This window comes from Marmota monax, unplaced genomic scaffold, assembly GCF_021218885.2.
Source record: "Marmota monax isolate L192 unplaced genomic scaffold, Marmota_monax_Labrador192_F-V1.1 WCK01_AAM20220418_F8-fsc00347, whole genome shotgun sequence".
NCBI lineage: Eukaryota > Metazoa > Chordata > Mammalia > Rodentia > Sciuridae > Marmota > Marmota monax.
Window position 1 is genome coordinate 800,522 of NW_026694678.1, and position 17,950 is coordinate 818,471.

A 17,950-nucleotide genomic window follows, 5' to 3' on the forward strand; every position below is an offset into this window, starting at 1 on the left:
AAGACCGACATCACCTTTAGGTTTTTTCCTCTGACAGGCCAGTTGATACCTAGTGTCCCAAAATACTGAAAAACATTCCTTGCAGTCTAGCTCATTGAAAAATTTTCCTAGGTGATATAGGCCTTGTCTTCTCTATTTTTTTTTTTTATTCTTTTTCCCCCTAAATTCTTGCACTTTCCCTGCCCAGTTGCTCTAAAACAGAGGTCACAGATTCACATGCTGCAGGGCTAGAATATATGAGATGGCCTGGTGGGGACAGGACTGGTGACCACATCCTTTTACAGGGGCAGCTCAGCACAGCTTCAGCTTATTGTGGTTTGAGACAGTGGCCACTAAATCTTTTTTTTAATTATTTTTTAAGAGAAGTTCAAAATCTGGATGCATTCCATGTGATTTTTAAAAATCTTTTAAAATTGTTGGCCCATACAGAAAATAAAATCCTACATGATTCAAGCAGATCCTTTGTAAACTGGTTTTGAGACTTAAGCCCCTTGGTTTTACATAGACTTAAAACTTACTTGGGCACTCTCAAAGTAGATCTTGGTCAAGTGCCTAAAATTAATGCATCTTAGTAGCTTGAGTTACAAATAAGACCATCAACTAAAGAAAACATAAATTAAAATACTTCAAGCTTATTGGTCAAAAGAATTTGACAAATTCCCTTGAATCATTCAAAGTGAGTTTGAATTAGCACTTGATTTATTATAAGTATGTATATAAAAAAAAATATATGATTACTCCTGCTTTTTGGCAGTTGTATGACTTCCTGCCTCAGTTGACACTACTTTCTTGAGATTTATTTCAAATAAGTTAACTGTCCTTCTTCCTAGTTTTGACACTCTTCCTGAAAAAAAGAGAGATTTTTAAAGAGAAGGAAAATCCCTTGCAATATAATTTTTTACTCTCTGACTTGCCGATACTCACTTTAAAATTTAGGCTTTTGATGGGAAATTTTAAAACAAAATATTCTACTTAAGAAAATTAATCTAGCCTCTAATATTTTTATATAAGGGTAGCATTTTTAATAAGACCAGAAATTCACAGTAATAATAAAAGTAAATCATTAAAAGATATTGTCATAATCCTCTTATAAGCATTAAGGAAATTCTCTCATAAGTATTGAATTTAAAGTGAAGGTTCATACCTTATAGAAGATTTTTAATTTTTTAAATATATGCATATTAAAATTGATGTTCTTCCTTGCTGAACTTGGTGATGCATGCCTGTAATCCCAGCAGCTCCAGGGAGGCTGAGACAGGAGGATCATAAGTTCAAGGCCAGCCTCAGCAACTACAGCACTTCTGGATTAAATCCCCAATACCCAAAGGAAGAAAATATATATGTTCCTTTGCTCTGACACTCCTTGGCTGTTTGCAGAGGAATTTATCAGGTCAAATTATATAATGGGAAGAAAATTTTAGGGTATGGGTTTAGAAGTAAAAGAGGCTAGTATTTAATTTCACATCTGCTTCTTAGAACTACAGAAATTTATTTCTTGTAGACTCTATTGTTCAGAGATGGTGTTAGCAACTTCATAAGAGTTCTTGCTAGGACTAAATTGAATAGTATTAGTGACATCCTTAAAACAGTGTGAGGTATAGTAGGTGCTCAGTAAATGCCAGAGTCCTTCTTCCCATGACCACCTTTCAGGAACCAGAACACATCATCTGAGCCTAATTTATCTGCAGACTCCCACCTTTCTGGTGAGAGCGGGGGAGGGGGGGTCCACTGAACAGAAGGAAACAGTGTTTTAGCCCTTAGCTCCACTGTTGCATCTTCTTGGCACTGTCATCCAGACTCTCCGAACCCCAGTCTCCTTTCCTGTTAAGTGCAGTAATTGAATTAAATCTCTAATTCTCCTTATGTTACAGTTTTAAAATAGGTCCAAGAGAGAGGCTCCTTAAAACAAGTTCTTTTAGAATTGCAGCATTTGAGTCATCACAGCTCGTTCAGCCTTGCAATCCCTAACACTCTTGTCGCATTTCATTCAGAGTTGACTAGCCTCTGAGAGACTGATGTGTGCTAGCCAGATTCCCTGGATATTGGTTGACAAGCAAAACCTCCTTTATGCTGAGACCTGAGTGGCTCAGAACTAAGAGTGGTTCATCTCCCTAGGACTGTGTTCTGGTGAGCAAGTCCACTTAAGAGATCAAATTATAGATAAGATTCTTTTCCATAACCAAAAAATTAAAGCAGAGATAGTTTGGGTACTCTAAGGAGTTGTTCCTATCATGCTTTGGTAGCCAAATCAATTGCCTTTGTACTTTCTAGAGATCATTTTGGTGTAATGCAAAAATGAGGGATTATAATCTAGTTTCACATTAATATTTAGAATTGCTTGATCTGAGGCTCTCCTATTGGTAATTCCATTTAGCACATCTGACATATCCTCATCCTCCTGAATTATGTTAACTGCTGTTTGCTCTAATGAGGGAAGAACTTTTCTGCTCCTCGTATTCTTTGTATTCTACTCTTATATTAATTTTGTTCATTCATTCACTTAACAAATACTTAGAACTCAATCCATGTTCTTCTTATCAATAAAACACTTTTAAGTGTTCCCTGCACTCCTACGTCTTAAAACTCTTTAACCAAAAGACATGATGTCATACTGCTTGTTATGCTAGAGAATGTAGGAAAAGCAGCAAAACTTTGGCATGACGTCAGAGCACTGGGTAGTAGGTTTATTAGGCACTGAGTATGATAGGAACAACAACAAAAAAAGCAATGAAATCTTTTAGAAAGTACTTATGAAAAATTTAGACTGTGAGAACTTTGATAAATTAGAAAGCCAGGAAAAACAGAACTAGTTCCCTCTGGGTTTCCTTATTCTACTTATTCTAAATCTGCCAATAATCGTAATGGCTTTAAATGGCTCTATAAATGCCACTCTATAATTATGGCCTCAAATAAGCATAAGATGAGTTTTAAGGAAAGCTAAGTTAGGATGTTAGGAGATACAAGGAAGTGATGACAAAGTGACTCAGTATCTACAAAGAGTAAAGAGGGTGCTAGCAAACAGATTTTTTAGTGTAAATATTCCATTTTCAGAGAGCTAGGAATGTGGCTCAGTGCTTGAGCCCATGCATAGCACCCATGAGGCTCTGGGTTTGATCTCCAACACCACAAAAAAATAAAATTAAAAAAGAAACCAACCCAGAATACTTTAGACTCATTTTTTTGGTAACTCATAACTAGCAAGTGCCTGGCATAAGTTTGTTTTTTTAAAAAATGCCCCAAAACTTAAGAACTCAAGGAGCTTGTTGACAAAGATTCAGTACTAAGGGGCAAGACTTGGGCTGGGTTTGGCAGGTTCAGTAGAACTGCAATGAGGCAAGAGACCATTTTGAGACAAGGGCACAGGATGAGCAAAATATGGCATGACTAAGAGGTGAAAGAGAAAATAATTAGATGTTAAATCTTAGTATTGCACAAGAAAATAATGAAATTTTGTTCTCTTTAAAAAGCCACTAATACATTGTTTGATCCCTAATTTAAGACTACTTTTTGCCTAGTTAAAAAAAAAAAAATTTACCTAAATTGTTTGTGAAAATAGTCACCAAATATATGTGAAAAAGAAAACTATACATTTCTAAGTACAGAAAGGACAAATAACTAGTTTTAGATCTGAAAGATATAAATAATATATGATGTCAGAGTAAAATCCCAAGAGAATTTAGTCACAAGGGTTGAGGGAATTAATACACACTGGGGAGTGGGGGGTGCACTTACCCATACAGTCAATTCACATACATTTATACACACAGCCTTTGCATCTAGTTCCACATCTGTGGATTCAGCCAACTGCCTATTAAAAATATTTGCTCCTGCACTGACCTTTTTTTGGTCAGTGTTCCCTAAACACTATAGTATAACAATTATTTGCATAGCATTCATATTGTATTGAATATTACAGATAATCTAGAGGTGATTTAAAGTATATATGAAGATGCTGGGTATTCTGACAAACTTATAGTCCCAGCTACTCAGGAGGCTGAGGCAGGATTACTTGAGCCAGTAATTCAAGGCAAGCCTGGGTTATATAGCAACACCCTGTCTTAAAAAATAATAATAATAATACTTAAGTATATAGCAGGATAGGTATAGGTTATATGCAAGAACTATACCCCATCTCTGCCCTTATCCCCCAGTACTGGGGACTGAACCGAGGGGTTCTCTATCACTGAGCTGCATCCCATCCCTTTTTATTTTTATTTTAAGAGAATGTCTCACTAAGTTTCCCAGGCTGGCCTGAACTTGCAGTCCTCCTGCCATAGCCTCCTGAGTCACTAGGATTACAGCATGATAAAGAACTTGAGCATTCATAGATTTTGCTATCTATAGGGGGGTTCTGTAACCAATCCCTCAATGGATTCTGAGTTTGGCTATACTTATATTTATTAGTAAAATAAATTTACACACACACACACACATTGTCCTACATGGGAAGCAGGAAGAGAGAATATGCTTGAAAAGGCCATCGGGAGAACAGAACCAGTAGAAAGGAAAGCTTCGTGTTGTTTTGGGTAATGACAGTACTGGTTGTCAAGTGCTGTGTAAGGAAACTCAAAGAAGAGAAAACAGGTGTGAATTTAGCCTTGTGTATGACTTTTTAATCAATCTCTTAGATGACTCATTTGCAGGGCCCTAGCAAAAGCTGCATCACACACTCACCTGAAAGGAGAGATGTAGTTGGACTGCAAATGTTATTGTTATCACCCTCCCTGATCCCTAGCAGATCCCACTTTAGTCTTCAAGATCTGGCATAGAGTCAAGAAATCCTGCTCCTACTCAGTCCAAAGCAAGATATTTTTTTCTAGGAAGTGCAGCCCTAGGAGGTCTCATCCTGAGAATTTAAAGGGATTAAAACAGGGTAATAGGGCTGGGGATGTGGCTGAAGCGATAGCGCGCTCGCCTGGCATGCGTGCGGCCCGGGTTCGATCCTCAGCACCACATACAAACAAAGATGTTGTGTCCGCCGAGAACTGAAAAATAAAAATAAATATTAAAATTCTCTCTCTCTCTCTCTCTCTCTCTCTCTGAAAAAAAAAAAAAACAAAACAAAACAGGGTAGTAGGTTGGGTTCTTCCTCTAGAGCAGCGTGTGGCCATACAAGTTCAGAACCGTTGCTGTTCATTGAGGTGAATCCTTCTGGGTTGAACTTCACTACAATAGTGTTGGACAGTGCATATGCCCCTGGAGCTGCAGTGCCTGTAATTGTTGGGACACGTGACAGCAAACATTCATCAGCATCTCCTATGCACTAGACCCTTTCTATTCATTGTAAATAAGGGGTTTTTTTGCAGAAAACTGAAGGGAAGATGACATTCTCCCCCTTTTTATAAACCAGGACCCAGAGGTGAAGAGGTAACTCTGGACTTTAATCAAGACTTGCCTGGGTATAAGTCCTTGTTTTTCCATCATTCTGCTGCCTCTGAGAGAAATCTCTCCTTCCTAAAAGCAGCAAGTACAGGGCTGCAAAGGAGATGAGAAGAAGTAGCAGCACTGCGCTAGTAGCCTTATCCACTTCCCTGCACTGTGACATGCGGGCCAGGCCCTTCCCCAAAGAGCGCATGAGTGTGCATCTGACCTAGATGGTGTCACAAACCTGAGAAAAATGAATGAACAGTCTCTGTTTTAAGTAGGAGTAAGTGTTGTCTACCTAAAAGGTAGATGACAAGAGATGGTGTGGGTTACAGGTGAGAGAGCCTGGCACTAGAAGGGCTCAGTATATAAAATACAGGTAGAAGCAGGACCAAATGAAGCAGGGCCTCATGTAAGCCATGCCAGGAGCCTCTTATTTTATCCTGAATGTGACAGTGAGCATCGATGATTGTAGATGAGGGTGCGCTTATGGGGTCCTCACACCTACTCAGTGTGTTTCAGGAGAGAGGAGAGACTAGTGCATACATCCCTTCACCAGAAGTACTTTGACTATTTCCAGTGAATCTCAGGGAGGTCACTCTTCCAGATCACTTCTCATACTAGAGCAAATGATAAAATGTTTTTCTAACAGCACATTTTTGTGAGTGTAAAGGGGTGTTCTGAGGCTGGTCTTAAAGGTCACAAATCATGCCTTATTTTCTTTTGTGCTAAGCCCCATCTATGTTAAATTCAGTTCTTCTCTCAGGACCATTAGTGAAGTTGATTTCATTTATTTTTTGTGAATAGGGAATACAATGTGAGATGTCAATACAAATGCTCAGGCAAAGAGCATAGATGAGTGATAGAGCACTTGCTTGGCAGGTGCAAGGCCCTGGGTTGAGTACTTTAATACAAAATAGAAACAAAAAAAGAGCTCAAATAGAAATGCTCTATATTAAGATGTATGTGGTAAACCTTATAGCAACTATTAATAACTCAAATAGTGAAAATTATTAAAGAAATTAAAAGGCTACATGAGAAAACACTCATAATAAAAGATGAATAGAGGAACAAAAGAGATGTGAGACATACAGAAAAAAATAAGTTAGCAGACATGATCCAGCTGTATCACTAATAAAGTTAAATGTAAATGAACTGAACAATCCAATCAGATTGTAGAAATTAATTGACTGGACTTAAAAAAAAGAAAAGAACCTATACTAGATAACAAAATTGAGATTGGAAAATATAAATGAAATCAAAAATTGTTCATTTTTAAATCAACAATAATGATAAATTTTTAGTTGACCCACACACACACACACACACAAATAGAGAACTTACATTACCACAGTCAAAAATGAAAGGAGACAGTAGTACCAGCCTTACAAAAATAGAAATGATTATACTGGAATCCTAAAGTCACATGCCAATAAATTGGGCAATTTAAATAGAGTGGACAAATCCCTAGAAAGGAAAGCTCTATCACAAGAAGAAATGTTTGCCTTGTATATGACATTGTGATGCAATTACAGGCTCCTGCCTTCTCCTCTCAAGGATGCCGTGGAAGTGTCAACCTGGAGAAGATGCTACACAATGCAAGAGGTGAACTCTGCCCTTAGCAAAATCCAACTGGTGGGATATTCTCAGAAAATTGTGAGTGTTGATATTATTCTAAAGTGACTCATGAGTGCTTTCAATTCATATTGTACTTTGAAGGATCATGTAGTTCCCTTTTTAAAGTCATTCTGTCACCAAGAATCTTGTACAAAAAAAAAGAGTACCTATTGTTTTCCTTCAGCCCTGCCATGTTTTTGCTAGTGTTCATTCCTAACCTTCACATTCCCTGTCACCAGCTAGTGAGCTAGTGAGTCAGGAGAAAGGAGAATGGCATCTCTCTTATCCCATCATGGGAGAACAACAGACACTACAAGTAAGACAGGGAACAGAGAAGGAGTTTGGCAAGGATGACTTGAGTTCTGACTAAATATAAGGGCTCCCATTTCTCCATTAGAATAACCCAGAGCCTAACACCTAACCCAAAAGGAAAATGCATCCTGAGTCCCTGGCAACTACAGTTGGGCTAAAACTCTCAGGTGATAAGTAAAGACAACAGGATTGCTTTTTGTGTCTACCACAGTCTCCATTGTCCTTCTGTTTTAAACTTTCTTGTTTACTTTAAAATAATTTCTATTTCTAAACTAAAAGTAGTATTTGTTTCTTTTTCTTACAAACTTATGTGCTCTGAAAGCATTGTTGAAACTTGTGGTTCTTTCTGTGGTTCCTTTTAGGAGCTTTTCGGTGCTGTCCAGGTAACTCCTCTGAGCTCTGGCTATGCCCTTGGAAGCTCTAACTGGATTATCCAGTCCCATTATGAGAAAGTTTCTTATGTCTCTGGATCCTCCTTGCTCACCACACACCCTCAGGTAATGATAAATTCTTTTTTAACAACTCAGCTTTGTGGTTATTTAACCCAGATTCAGAATGTATCCAGTGTACTATCAACCATTTTAAAATCTTTCTAATCTTGGTTCCTTCAGAGTATTCTAGGAAAGTTAGATTATTAGAATCCCAACATTTAGTATTACATTTTCCTCAGAAAGAGTTCTGCAGCCTTTTAGGGTCGCCTCTGAGATTCTGAGATGCCTCAGTCCTTCCAAAGACTGTAGCCTGATACAGAATACAAGTTGTTTATTTACTCAGCACATATTAACTACTGAATACTTAACAAGGGCCAAGTGTCAAGCATTTATGTAAGTGTTAGGGATTAAGTTGTGACACCAGGCAGTCTCTGCTCATGGATCTTATTATGTTAATTTGATACACGGGGAGAAGATGAAAATGAATGAATAAAATATGAGCAGTCATTTCAGATTGATACAAAAACAGCAAAGCAGGGTTTTTTCTAAAGCAACTGGGTCAAATTTAGATTAAATGGTCAGGGAAAGCTTCTGGAACCGTCCATCTGCACTGAGACCAAAAGGAGGCATGTGAAACTTGAGGGCAAAGCACTACAAAGAGATGGCAAATGAAAGGCACTTAGAGCAGAACAATCTGGGCATGTTTAAAAAGCAGAGAAGGCCATGGAAATGCAGTGTACTACCTGCAGTGAACAGTGAGACCCAGAAGAGCAGCAGACTCCAGCTCTCCTAGAACTTTGTGGTCCATAGTGAGAAATTCCCATTTTATTTTAGTATGTAGGCGGAAGCCATTGGAAAGTTTAAATTGGTCATTCATTCTGGTCCTATTTGGCAAGGAGCTAAGTACATAAATATTGTTATGAATATAACATTTAATCCTTTTTAGGTATTTATAAAAGTTTCTTGTTCATTTCATAAATCCTGGTTCTCCCATGTCTGTAAGGTATGTTGGGGAGATGAGATAGTTGACTGATGGCTACATAAACAACTTGTGAAAGTCCATATTCCATCGTGTTTTGTTTTTTTTTAAAAGAGAGAGAGAAAGAGAATTTTTTTTTTTTTTTAATATTTATTTTTTAGTTATCGGCGGACACAACATCTCCGTTTTGTATGTGGTGCTGAGGATTGAACCCGGGCCGCACGCATGCCAGGCGAGCGCGCTACCACTTGAGCCACATCCCCAGCCCTCCATTGTGTTTTTTTAATTGGCAAATTTATGAACATAACCTCAAGATTTTATTATCTTCATAATAAAGCAAAAGATGAAGCTTAGAAATAGATCATTTGGCCATTTTTCCTCTTCTTTCTGGTCAAAACATTTGCATCTCTCTTTAATTGATAAGTAAAAGTTATGTCTGATCTACAGCATGACATTTTGATACACACACACACACACACATTGTAGAATGGTTAAACCAAGCTAATTAACATGTTCCATTTTAATATGAGGGAAAGAATGCTGTGTTCTGGTCTGGAACAATGGTGCTTTTCAGCTGCCATTCTGCATTGTTTTTCTCAAACTTTCTTTTATAACTTAAGTTTTATCACAAGGTCTAGAGGAGACAAGTTGCTATTTTTTCCTGTAGCTAGCAGAATTCTGGGCTCTTCCCGCTTTTTGAAATCAAAAGCCCATCAATGTTATCATAATCTGCTTCATTGAATCAAGATTTTTTATTGGCAGCTTCTATCATTCTTGATATATTCTTCCATAAAAGACAGAAAGATGACTTGGCTGCCAACTCTTCTGGTTTGTCCTGCTTAGGTCAAAGCCTTTACAGTACTATTGATGTAATTTCCAGTAAATTATTTCTTCAAGGTCTATAAATTTAAAGGGAAAATAAGGTCTTGAAAGTAGTGAGCAACATACCTAAGTAATTAATTTTAATTTCTAGCTGGTAACCTGTGTTATATATTTTTTAAAAAATTAATTTTCTTTATCCATATTGTTGGATTCTGCATTGAGTTAATAGGGATAAGAAATGTTTTGGTTTGTAAAAACTTGATAATCTACTACGATAGAGGCCAGCAAACTGTATCCCATCACCTCCTGTTTTTTTATGTAATGTTTTATTGTATTATAGCCACTCATACTTGCTTGTGATTTATGACTCAGTATGCCCTATAATGGCAGAGTTCTACTCTACAGAAAGGGTCTGCTAATCCTGGTCTACTTGAATGGAATCCTTACAAGCAAGGAAGAATAGCACAAGCTGCTTATTTAATAAGCATAGACTTATGAGGCTTTGGATTAAGACTGAAGCTATAAGAAAGGAGACGAGGCAACATGGATAGGTCCTTAATTCAAGAAGCAAGCATTGAATGCCCACTACCTTCAGTGGAAAAAGATAGAAGTTAAAGGTTTTGTGCCTGGATGACCTTGAGAATGGCAGTAATTCAGTTAACAAGGAAGAACTGGCAGGATGGTTATTTCTTTCAGAATGGGGTTGTGGATAGGGTAGATATGAATATGATAGACCATTAGTTGGAAATATGAGACTGGAACTGGATGTGAAGTCAAGTCTAGAAAGAAATTGGAGAGTCATTATACTTTTTAAAGTATATAAATAAAAGGCTGAGGGCCAAAAACTGAGCTTTTGGGAACATTTACCAGTAGACTATGGAAGGAAGAAAAATCGTCCTACATAAGCATGGGTGAGAGGGAGAGGAGAATTGAGGCCAAACAAAGGGAGAAGGAAGAAAAGAACTGGCCTTCACTGAGCTCAAGTTCTCAGCATAATTGTTTTAATTGATCAGTTATTCAATAACCATACTAAATTCTCATGTTCTAATATTTGTCAGTGATGATAATGTTATCTGCAGAGAAGTAACTATTTTGTCAGTTCTTTTCCAAGCCTATAGCTTTTCTTTTTTCTGTCTGGCTCAGCCCTCTAGTACCATGTTGAACAAAGTGATGATAGTGGGCATCCTGGTCTTGCACCAGATTCTAAGGGAATGCTTTGTTATCTCTTCATGAAATATGATCCTTACTACACAGTTTTAGGAGGGTTTTTTGTTTTGTTTTTTTTATATGCAATACCTTATCAAATGGTTTTTCTTAAGTTTGAGATAATCTTATGATCTCTGTTCTTTAGACTTTTTTTTTTTTTTTTTTTTTAATGAGGTCTTTCTATGTTAACCCAGGCTAGTCTCAAGCAGTTCTCCTTCTTCAGCCTTCCAAGTAGCTGGGACTACACGTGTGTGCAACCACATTCAACTATAATATATTTTCATTTTGCCCTTCGTTTTCTTCCTTCCTTATAGCTTTCAGTTTACTGTGTTGCTCTTTTTTTAAAACTTATCTCATTGTTTCTTCTTGGCTTTTCCAGTAAATGTTTTTAAAGCCATGAGATTCTCTTAGTATTATTTAACTCTGTTAAAGTTTTGATATGCAGGGACTGAGGCTGTAGCTCAGAGGTAGAGCGCTCGCCTAGCACGTGCGAGGGCCTGGGTTAGATCCTCAGCATCACATAAAAATAAATAAAGAAAAAAAATTTAAAAAAAAGTTTTGATATGCAATGCAGTGTCATTCATCTTTAAGTAGATCGTGACAGTTTATAATATTCATGATTTGAATAACCAAAGGTTATTTTATAGTATTTTTGTTGTGGTCTAGTAAGATTTAGGGTTAAAGATGAATTTTTTTGGTAATTCTATTTTTTTATTAACACATAATTAATTGTATATATTAAGGGGATTCAGTGCAGTATTTCCATACATGCAAATAGCATGCACTGATTGTTTCTGACCACCCTTCTTTCACCACTGTCTCCCCTAACCTTTCCCAGTCTCTAATTATCATTGTTCTACTTTAAAGCCAACCTTTTTTTAGTTTCCAATATGAGAGAGAATGTGTAATGCCTGTCTTTCTGTGTCTGGCTTATTTCACTCGACATAATGTGCTCTAGTTCCATCCATTTTACTGCAAATGACAGAATTTTATTTTTCTTTATGGCTAAGCATAATCTATTTTATGTATGTTATACCATGCTTTCTTTGTTCATTCATCTGTTGGTGGGCATCTAGGATGGGTCCATAACCTAGCTATTATGAAGAGTGCTGCAATAAACTTGGGAATGCAGATATCTCTTTTGTATGCTGACTCCATTTCTTTTGGATGAGATACCATCTCATTTTTTGTGTCATTTTCAGGATTCTAATTTTTTTGCATTATGATAAATGTATAGTTTTGTACTGAATTTGAATAAGCTTCCTTTGAAACAAATTATTTTTGTGAACATTCTACATAGATTAGAAAAGAATATGTATGCATTGTAGGGTAAAATGATTCCATATGTATTAATTTGTGCTTTCTGTGTTATTTAGGTCTCTTGTTCTGAAAAGGATATGTTATTTGTTGACTTACCGTATTTCTCCTTGCAGTTTCATCAACTATTGCTTTTCATATACTTAAGCTATATACTTGGGAAGCTATATGCTCATGATCATTACATTTTATGGGTCATTTATTCCTTTTATCAGGATGTTTTGATGCTTTCTCTTTTTTCTCTATCACACTACATTAAAGGCCAACGGACTTTTCACCTTCCTTATGTGCCTACTATTTTTTTCCATCCCTTTTTTTCTTTTCATCCCTTTATTTTCATTCTTTCTGTATCCCTGTTTAGTGGATCCCTTTTAGAAAAAAACTAGTAAGAGACATTTTTTTTTTTAATTTAGAGACTTGATTGAACCTGTGTATGTTTTATAATTATTATTGTATTCAGCTTATTTTGGTCTTATTATATTATTTTTATTGTTATTTGGTTTTTCTTTTGAGATGGGCTTACCGTGTTGCCCATACTGGCCTTGAACCTACTGATTTCAAGCTATGCTCCTGCCTCAGCTTACCAAGTAGCTGGCACTACAGGCTGGTGTGCATCATGCACCTGGCTCAGGGTTTTTAGTTCATTCTTTTTTTCAGTCCTTTTTTGCCTAGCTTTAGAAGGATAAGTTTTCTTTTGCAAGTGTGGTACATATTTTATTTTTATTCTTCCAAGTTGTTTCTTCGTTTATTTTCCCTATATCTTATTGAGTTTTGTATCTTTCCCCCAAAGCCACAGCTTCCTCATGTGTCTCCCATCTTTGTTCTCTGTCCCTTGTCTTATCCCCTGCCCACCAGGTTGATACTATCTAGTATTTTAATTCTGGGTTATTTTTCTTCTTTCAGGAATGCTTGGGAAATGTTTACCAAGAAGCTATTAATATAGTCAACCTGTGAGGCTTTGAATTATTAAGAACATTTTTCCTTTTTCATCACACTTAAATGATGACTATATAATTGAAGTAAAATTGGGTGGCTATATAACTGAAGGCAAAAGACCTTGCAAATGCAAAATATATATATATATATTCATTTTCTACTTGTGTTCCTTGTCAGTCAAGAACTTTGAAACCATTCAGACTTGCATTCCTTAATGTAGGACAGGCTTTTAGAATTTTCACTTTTAGAATTCTTAAGTCAGTTTCTAAATTATTTCTTTTTTCCTTCGGTGTGTTGCAACGGGCTGTGAATTACCACCGATGGTATGGAGAGGGAAAGAAAATACAAAAATCTCACCCAAGCTCTGCTTACCATGATAGGGGCTACTGCCTGCCAGTGTCCCACTCCAGGAACCTCCGTTTCCCTGGGAATTTATCCCAGTGCTGCTCTTATTTCTCAGATCCATCACTTGCTGTTCCTTCTGTCCCCCTGGATTACCTCCTGGGAGAGAGCCAGCAGCTTGTGTTCATTCACAGTTTTGTCAGAAACCATAATGGAGCTTTTGTATTTATTATAGTAATTTTGGAAAAATATAAAAATCTTAGAGTAAAAATTATATAAGAGGTAACTTTTTGCAACCTGCTTTTTCTGTTCTGCCTACGCAGTGAAATTTTTCTTAGGTCATCAAGTATCTACCACATGATGTTTGATGTCTGCATAATATTCCATCATGTGAGTAGACCATAAAGTATTTAATTATTCTCACTGTGAGACATTTAAATCACATGTTTTCTGAAAAACATCTACTGTAAGCTTTTGTGCAGTCTCCCCAGAAAGAGTGTACAGGACACCATTTTAAAACTATAACACTAATAGCACAAAACAAGCAGTGCCTGTTGGAAAGATCCCATAGATGCATTGGCAGTTTTGATTATTAGAGCCAAAGCCTTCCTGGCTTTGGAAATCAGATTAATAAATTTGCTTGTGGCTTGTGAACCTGTATTTGAATATTAAATGTTATGTTATGATGGTTTGAGAAAGCAATTCAATACTCTATTATTTCATAGCTTCTTGGCTGTTCTGCCTGACCACAGAGATAGGACTTGAGTTTTAGATGTGAAAATCCATAGCATATTTCAGCAAAAGCTACATATACCTGGGCATAGAATATTTGGTTAGTTAGCAAATAAATGGGGACTCTTCCCTTAAATGTAAAGAAACTCTTACAGTTGGATTCCTTGAATCAGGTCTTTAGAACTAAGGCAATCACTGGGCAGATTGGTTTTGTTCTGTTTCATTTTCTGTGTTTTTCCTTATTCCTGGATTTCCCTGGATGTTTGGTTGTTTGTGCAATACTTTGATTTGGAAGCTCCAAAAAGTCTGGGAGGCAGGAGCAGCAGGGAAGCCAAGCTATAAACAGCCCATGTCAATTGAAAAGTTGAGCTCAGTAAGCAGGTCCTTGAAGTGAGGAGGAAGAGTCTAGACAGCTTGCTACAGTTTGCCCACATCATTTCACACTTGCTGTCTTGTTTTTCTGGCTATGCTCTGCCTCTGTGCATAGTTTCCTTCTCTCAAAAAAATGTGTATACTACTTACATACATTTGTATATTTACTGTTATTAATTTCCTCATTTAGTCAGGGCTGTTTCCTAAACCCCTCCTTTGATTCCTCAGAAAACTTCTGGTACATATAGGAAACAATCCCAGGCTTTATTACATATCTGCTGTTAAAAATCATTATATTTTACTTCCCCTTCCTTCCTTCTGTGAAAATAGCAGAATTGTATGTATTTGTTGGAGAAGTACAAATAGATCAGTTCTGCCCAAGCAGAAGAAAAGCTGCATTAGTATATATCTGGGCAAAGGGGAAATAGAAGCTATTCACATGGTCATCTTCACCATAGGATTTTTTTCTGATTACGTATTAAATAAATATTTTTTAATGTTACAAAGTAGCTTATAACACATGTTATTTATGGGCTCAATCCCCAGTACCAAAATAAAGTAATAAAGCCCAGGTTATCTGTGCTTATATAAAATGCTAAAGGAAAATACCCCAAAAGGCATATATACTCAATAACAATCCGGATGATGGGACTTTCCTGGACTATTTGGAATGTTGTTTCCTTATTGGAAAATGTATTAGGTGGCACAGACAGAGGAAGAATAAGACTTCTTCATAAACTGTGTTGTAGGTTTTTTTCTTCTATTCCTGTGAAGATTTTCAGTAGAAGTAAGGAAAAAATGTGTTACAAGATGAAAACGTTTATGAACTCACCAACATCTCAATCTGTGTTTTTGGTTTTTGTTTCCAGTTGGAATCCTGATTTATTTAGAAAAGATAGTATTTTTTAAATGGTCTGAAAATAATCAAATTCAGATTGTACAGGGTGAAAATAAATCACAACATCATAAGGATCACATTGTCATGTGCCATAGGACTTCACAGTTTATGAGAAGATCAAGTGTGTTAGCTAAGGGAGGTGGGTCAAAACATAGTCATATTACATAGGAAACCAAGCTTGGAGACTGGTGGAAGTCACAGGGCTAGTCGTGAAATTGGGAGTAGACTTAGGTTTCTCTCTAATCCAGCATTCTCCCTGGCTTCTCTGCCAATAGAACTTAAGGTAAAGTACCTCGCCTTCTCAAGTCCCTACTCCATATTTCCATAGTGTAGGCTTACTTCCTGTACTTCACAGAGTTCTTTTTGAAAATCAAATTATATAATTCATTGGTTTCCAAAGTGTGATTACCAAGTCAGCAGCAGGAGCATCTCCTGGGAACTTGTTAGAAATGTAGATTCCCAGGCTCCAACTGAATCAGAAAGTCTAGGGGTGGGCCCAGCAATTCATGCTTGACAAACCCTTGGATGAGTGTGATGCACACTGAAGTTTGAGAACCACTGAAGTAAAATGTAGATGGCATTTTGAAAATAATAAAGCATAATAGAAATACAAGATGAATTAATTGAGGTAAACGTACATATAGTGAAATAATGATCTTCTACGTACAATTCTCTAAATTTTGGTATGATCACTACTCCAATCAAGGTGGAGAACTTGCTCATCACCCCATAATGTCCCCATACCTCTTCCTGTTGGTCCCCATCTCCCTAAGCGACTGCTATTCCATGACAGCCTTTTCATTATAGATAGTACAAGTATTTGATGATGGGTTGAACAGAGAAAGACCAATGTCATATGATCTTTTCCTCTGTTATTTGTAGGTAATATTCCTTTTAAAATTACTAAGCATAGTTCTCGGTTGTTTTTCAGCCCATGGACCAAGCTTCCCTCAAAAACAGTGATGTGCTGGTTTTGACAGGACTTACCCAGATCCCCACTGCAAACCCCGATGGCATGGTGGGAGAGTTCTGCAGCAACCTGGGTATGGAGGACTCTCAGATATGGCACTGGGTGATACACCTTTGTTTTTTGGTACCTTGCTTTGTAGTATTCTTTGCCCCTTTCTTTCCTAGTCACACACTCTGGTATCTCTTTTAAGGGCTCCCCCTTCTGCTTGCTTCCATCTTTCTTGCCCATCCTTCAGAGTGTACTACTGTCAACAGGAGCAGTTCTAACTTAGCTTAAATTTGAAGGTAAGGTTAACAGTGGTTGTTAAAACAGTAAATTAGAGTCATTAGCACTTTATAGAACAAATATTCAATGTTTTCTCACAGATTTTTATTTAATCCCCTTGCTTTTTGGTGGGATTTGGTAGGGGAGTGTTTACAGGATTGCAGGTGTCAAAGAAATAAAGAATAACATCTTTGCTTTGCAAATTATAGCACAGAAAAGACAATTACACTTTGAATTCACAACAGTTATATAATGAACAAGTGTCATTTTCCCATTAATATTTGGGGGTTTTGTCGGGGGAGGCTAAATTGAAAGGCTTACAGGGTGTCTTCTACCTGGAAGAAATTGATTTGTCTTTGTATGTAATTATCAACAAAATGTAGCAATCCTACCTTGTTTTAGAAAAGTAGGTTGGTTACTGACAGTTCAGGCTAATGTAACAAAGTATGATAGAATAGATGGCTTCAGTAGTTATATATTACTTTCTCACAGTTCTTGTCTGGGAAATCTGAGATCCATGTGCTAGCTTTGCTGTTGTGGTGAAAGCCCTCTTCCCACTCACAGATGACCACCTTCTTGCTGTGTTCTCCACATGGAGAAGAGGTGAAATTCTGATCTTCCTTCCTCTTCTTACAAGGGGACAGATATTTTATCATGGGGCTCCACCCTCATAACCTCATCTAAATCTGATTACTTCCCAAACTCCCTGCTTCATACTTCGATCATATTGGAGATTAGGGCTACCATATACACTTGGATGGAGGAGACACAACATTTTGTCAACAGTTATCAAGAAGAGTTGACGCGCTCAAACCATTTACCCCTAGCAATTTTAAGTGATATTACCTTTGCTGAAGGAAAAAGAAATGGTTATGTTCTCTGTTTACATGGAAAGCACTGTTCTTTGAAATTTTTACCCAGCCATGTTAATAATCATAGTCTGCTTTTGTTCTTTGCTGATATTAAACCAGATGTAACTTATTCTACTTTGCAAAATTATTGAAGTGATCTCAAAAACAGTCTTGGGTTTGTGTATTTGTTTATAATCTATAATCATAGACTCAAAGCAATTTAGATTGGGTAAGGAAACATATCCAATCCACTGTCTCTCAAAGTGGGTCTGTTTAACCACCTGCCTCAAAAATCAGTGGCATCACTTATTAAAAATGCCAATTGGAGGCCCTACCACAGATCTAGTAAATTGGTATCCCTGGGGAGAGGAGGACCCAGAAGGAAGTTGCATGTTCAGCATGTTCCCTTGGTAATTTTTCACAGACTAATGCCTGAAAGTCACTGATCTCATTCATTCCTCTCATAACTCGTGAGAAAACTGAGGCCCAGCAAGGTTGTGGTGGCTAACCTGTGGTCCTAGAGCTTGGAGCAAATGT

General features: G+C 37.1%; 1 protein-coding gene across 1 annotated transcript in view; it reads left to right on the forward strand.

The window, feature by feature from the left end:
- Ints9 (integrator complex subunit 9) overlaps positions 1–17,950 on the forward strand; it is an 87,299-nt gene that overhangs the window by 42,791 nt on the left and 26,558 nt on the right. The window contains exons 7-9 of the mRNA XM_046423331.2: positions 6,900–7,020; positions 7,656–7,790; positions 16,260–16,371. Coding sequence (XP_046279287.1) covers positions 6,900–7,020; positions 7,656–7,790; positions 16,260–16,371 — 368 coding nt within the window. The remainder of the gene's footprint in view (positions 1–6,899; positions 7,021–7,655; positions 7,791–16,259; positions 16,372–17,950) is intronic.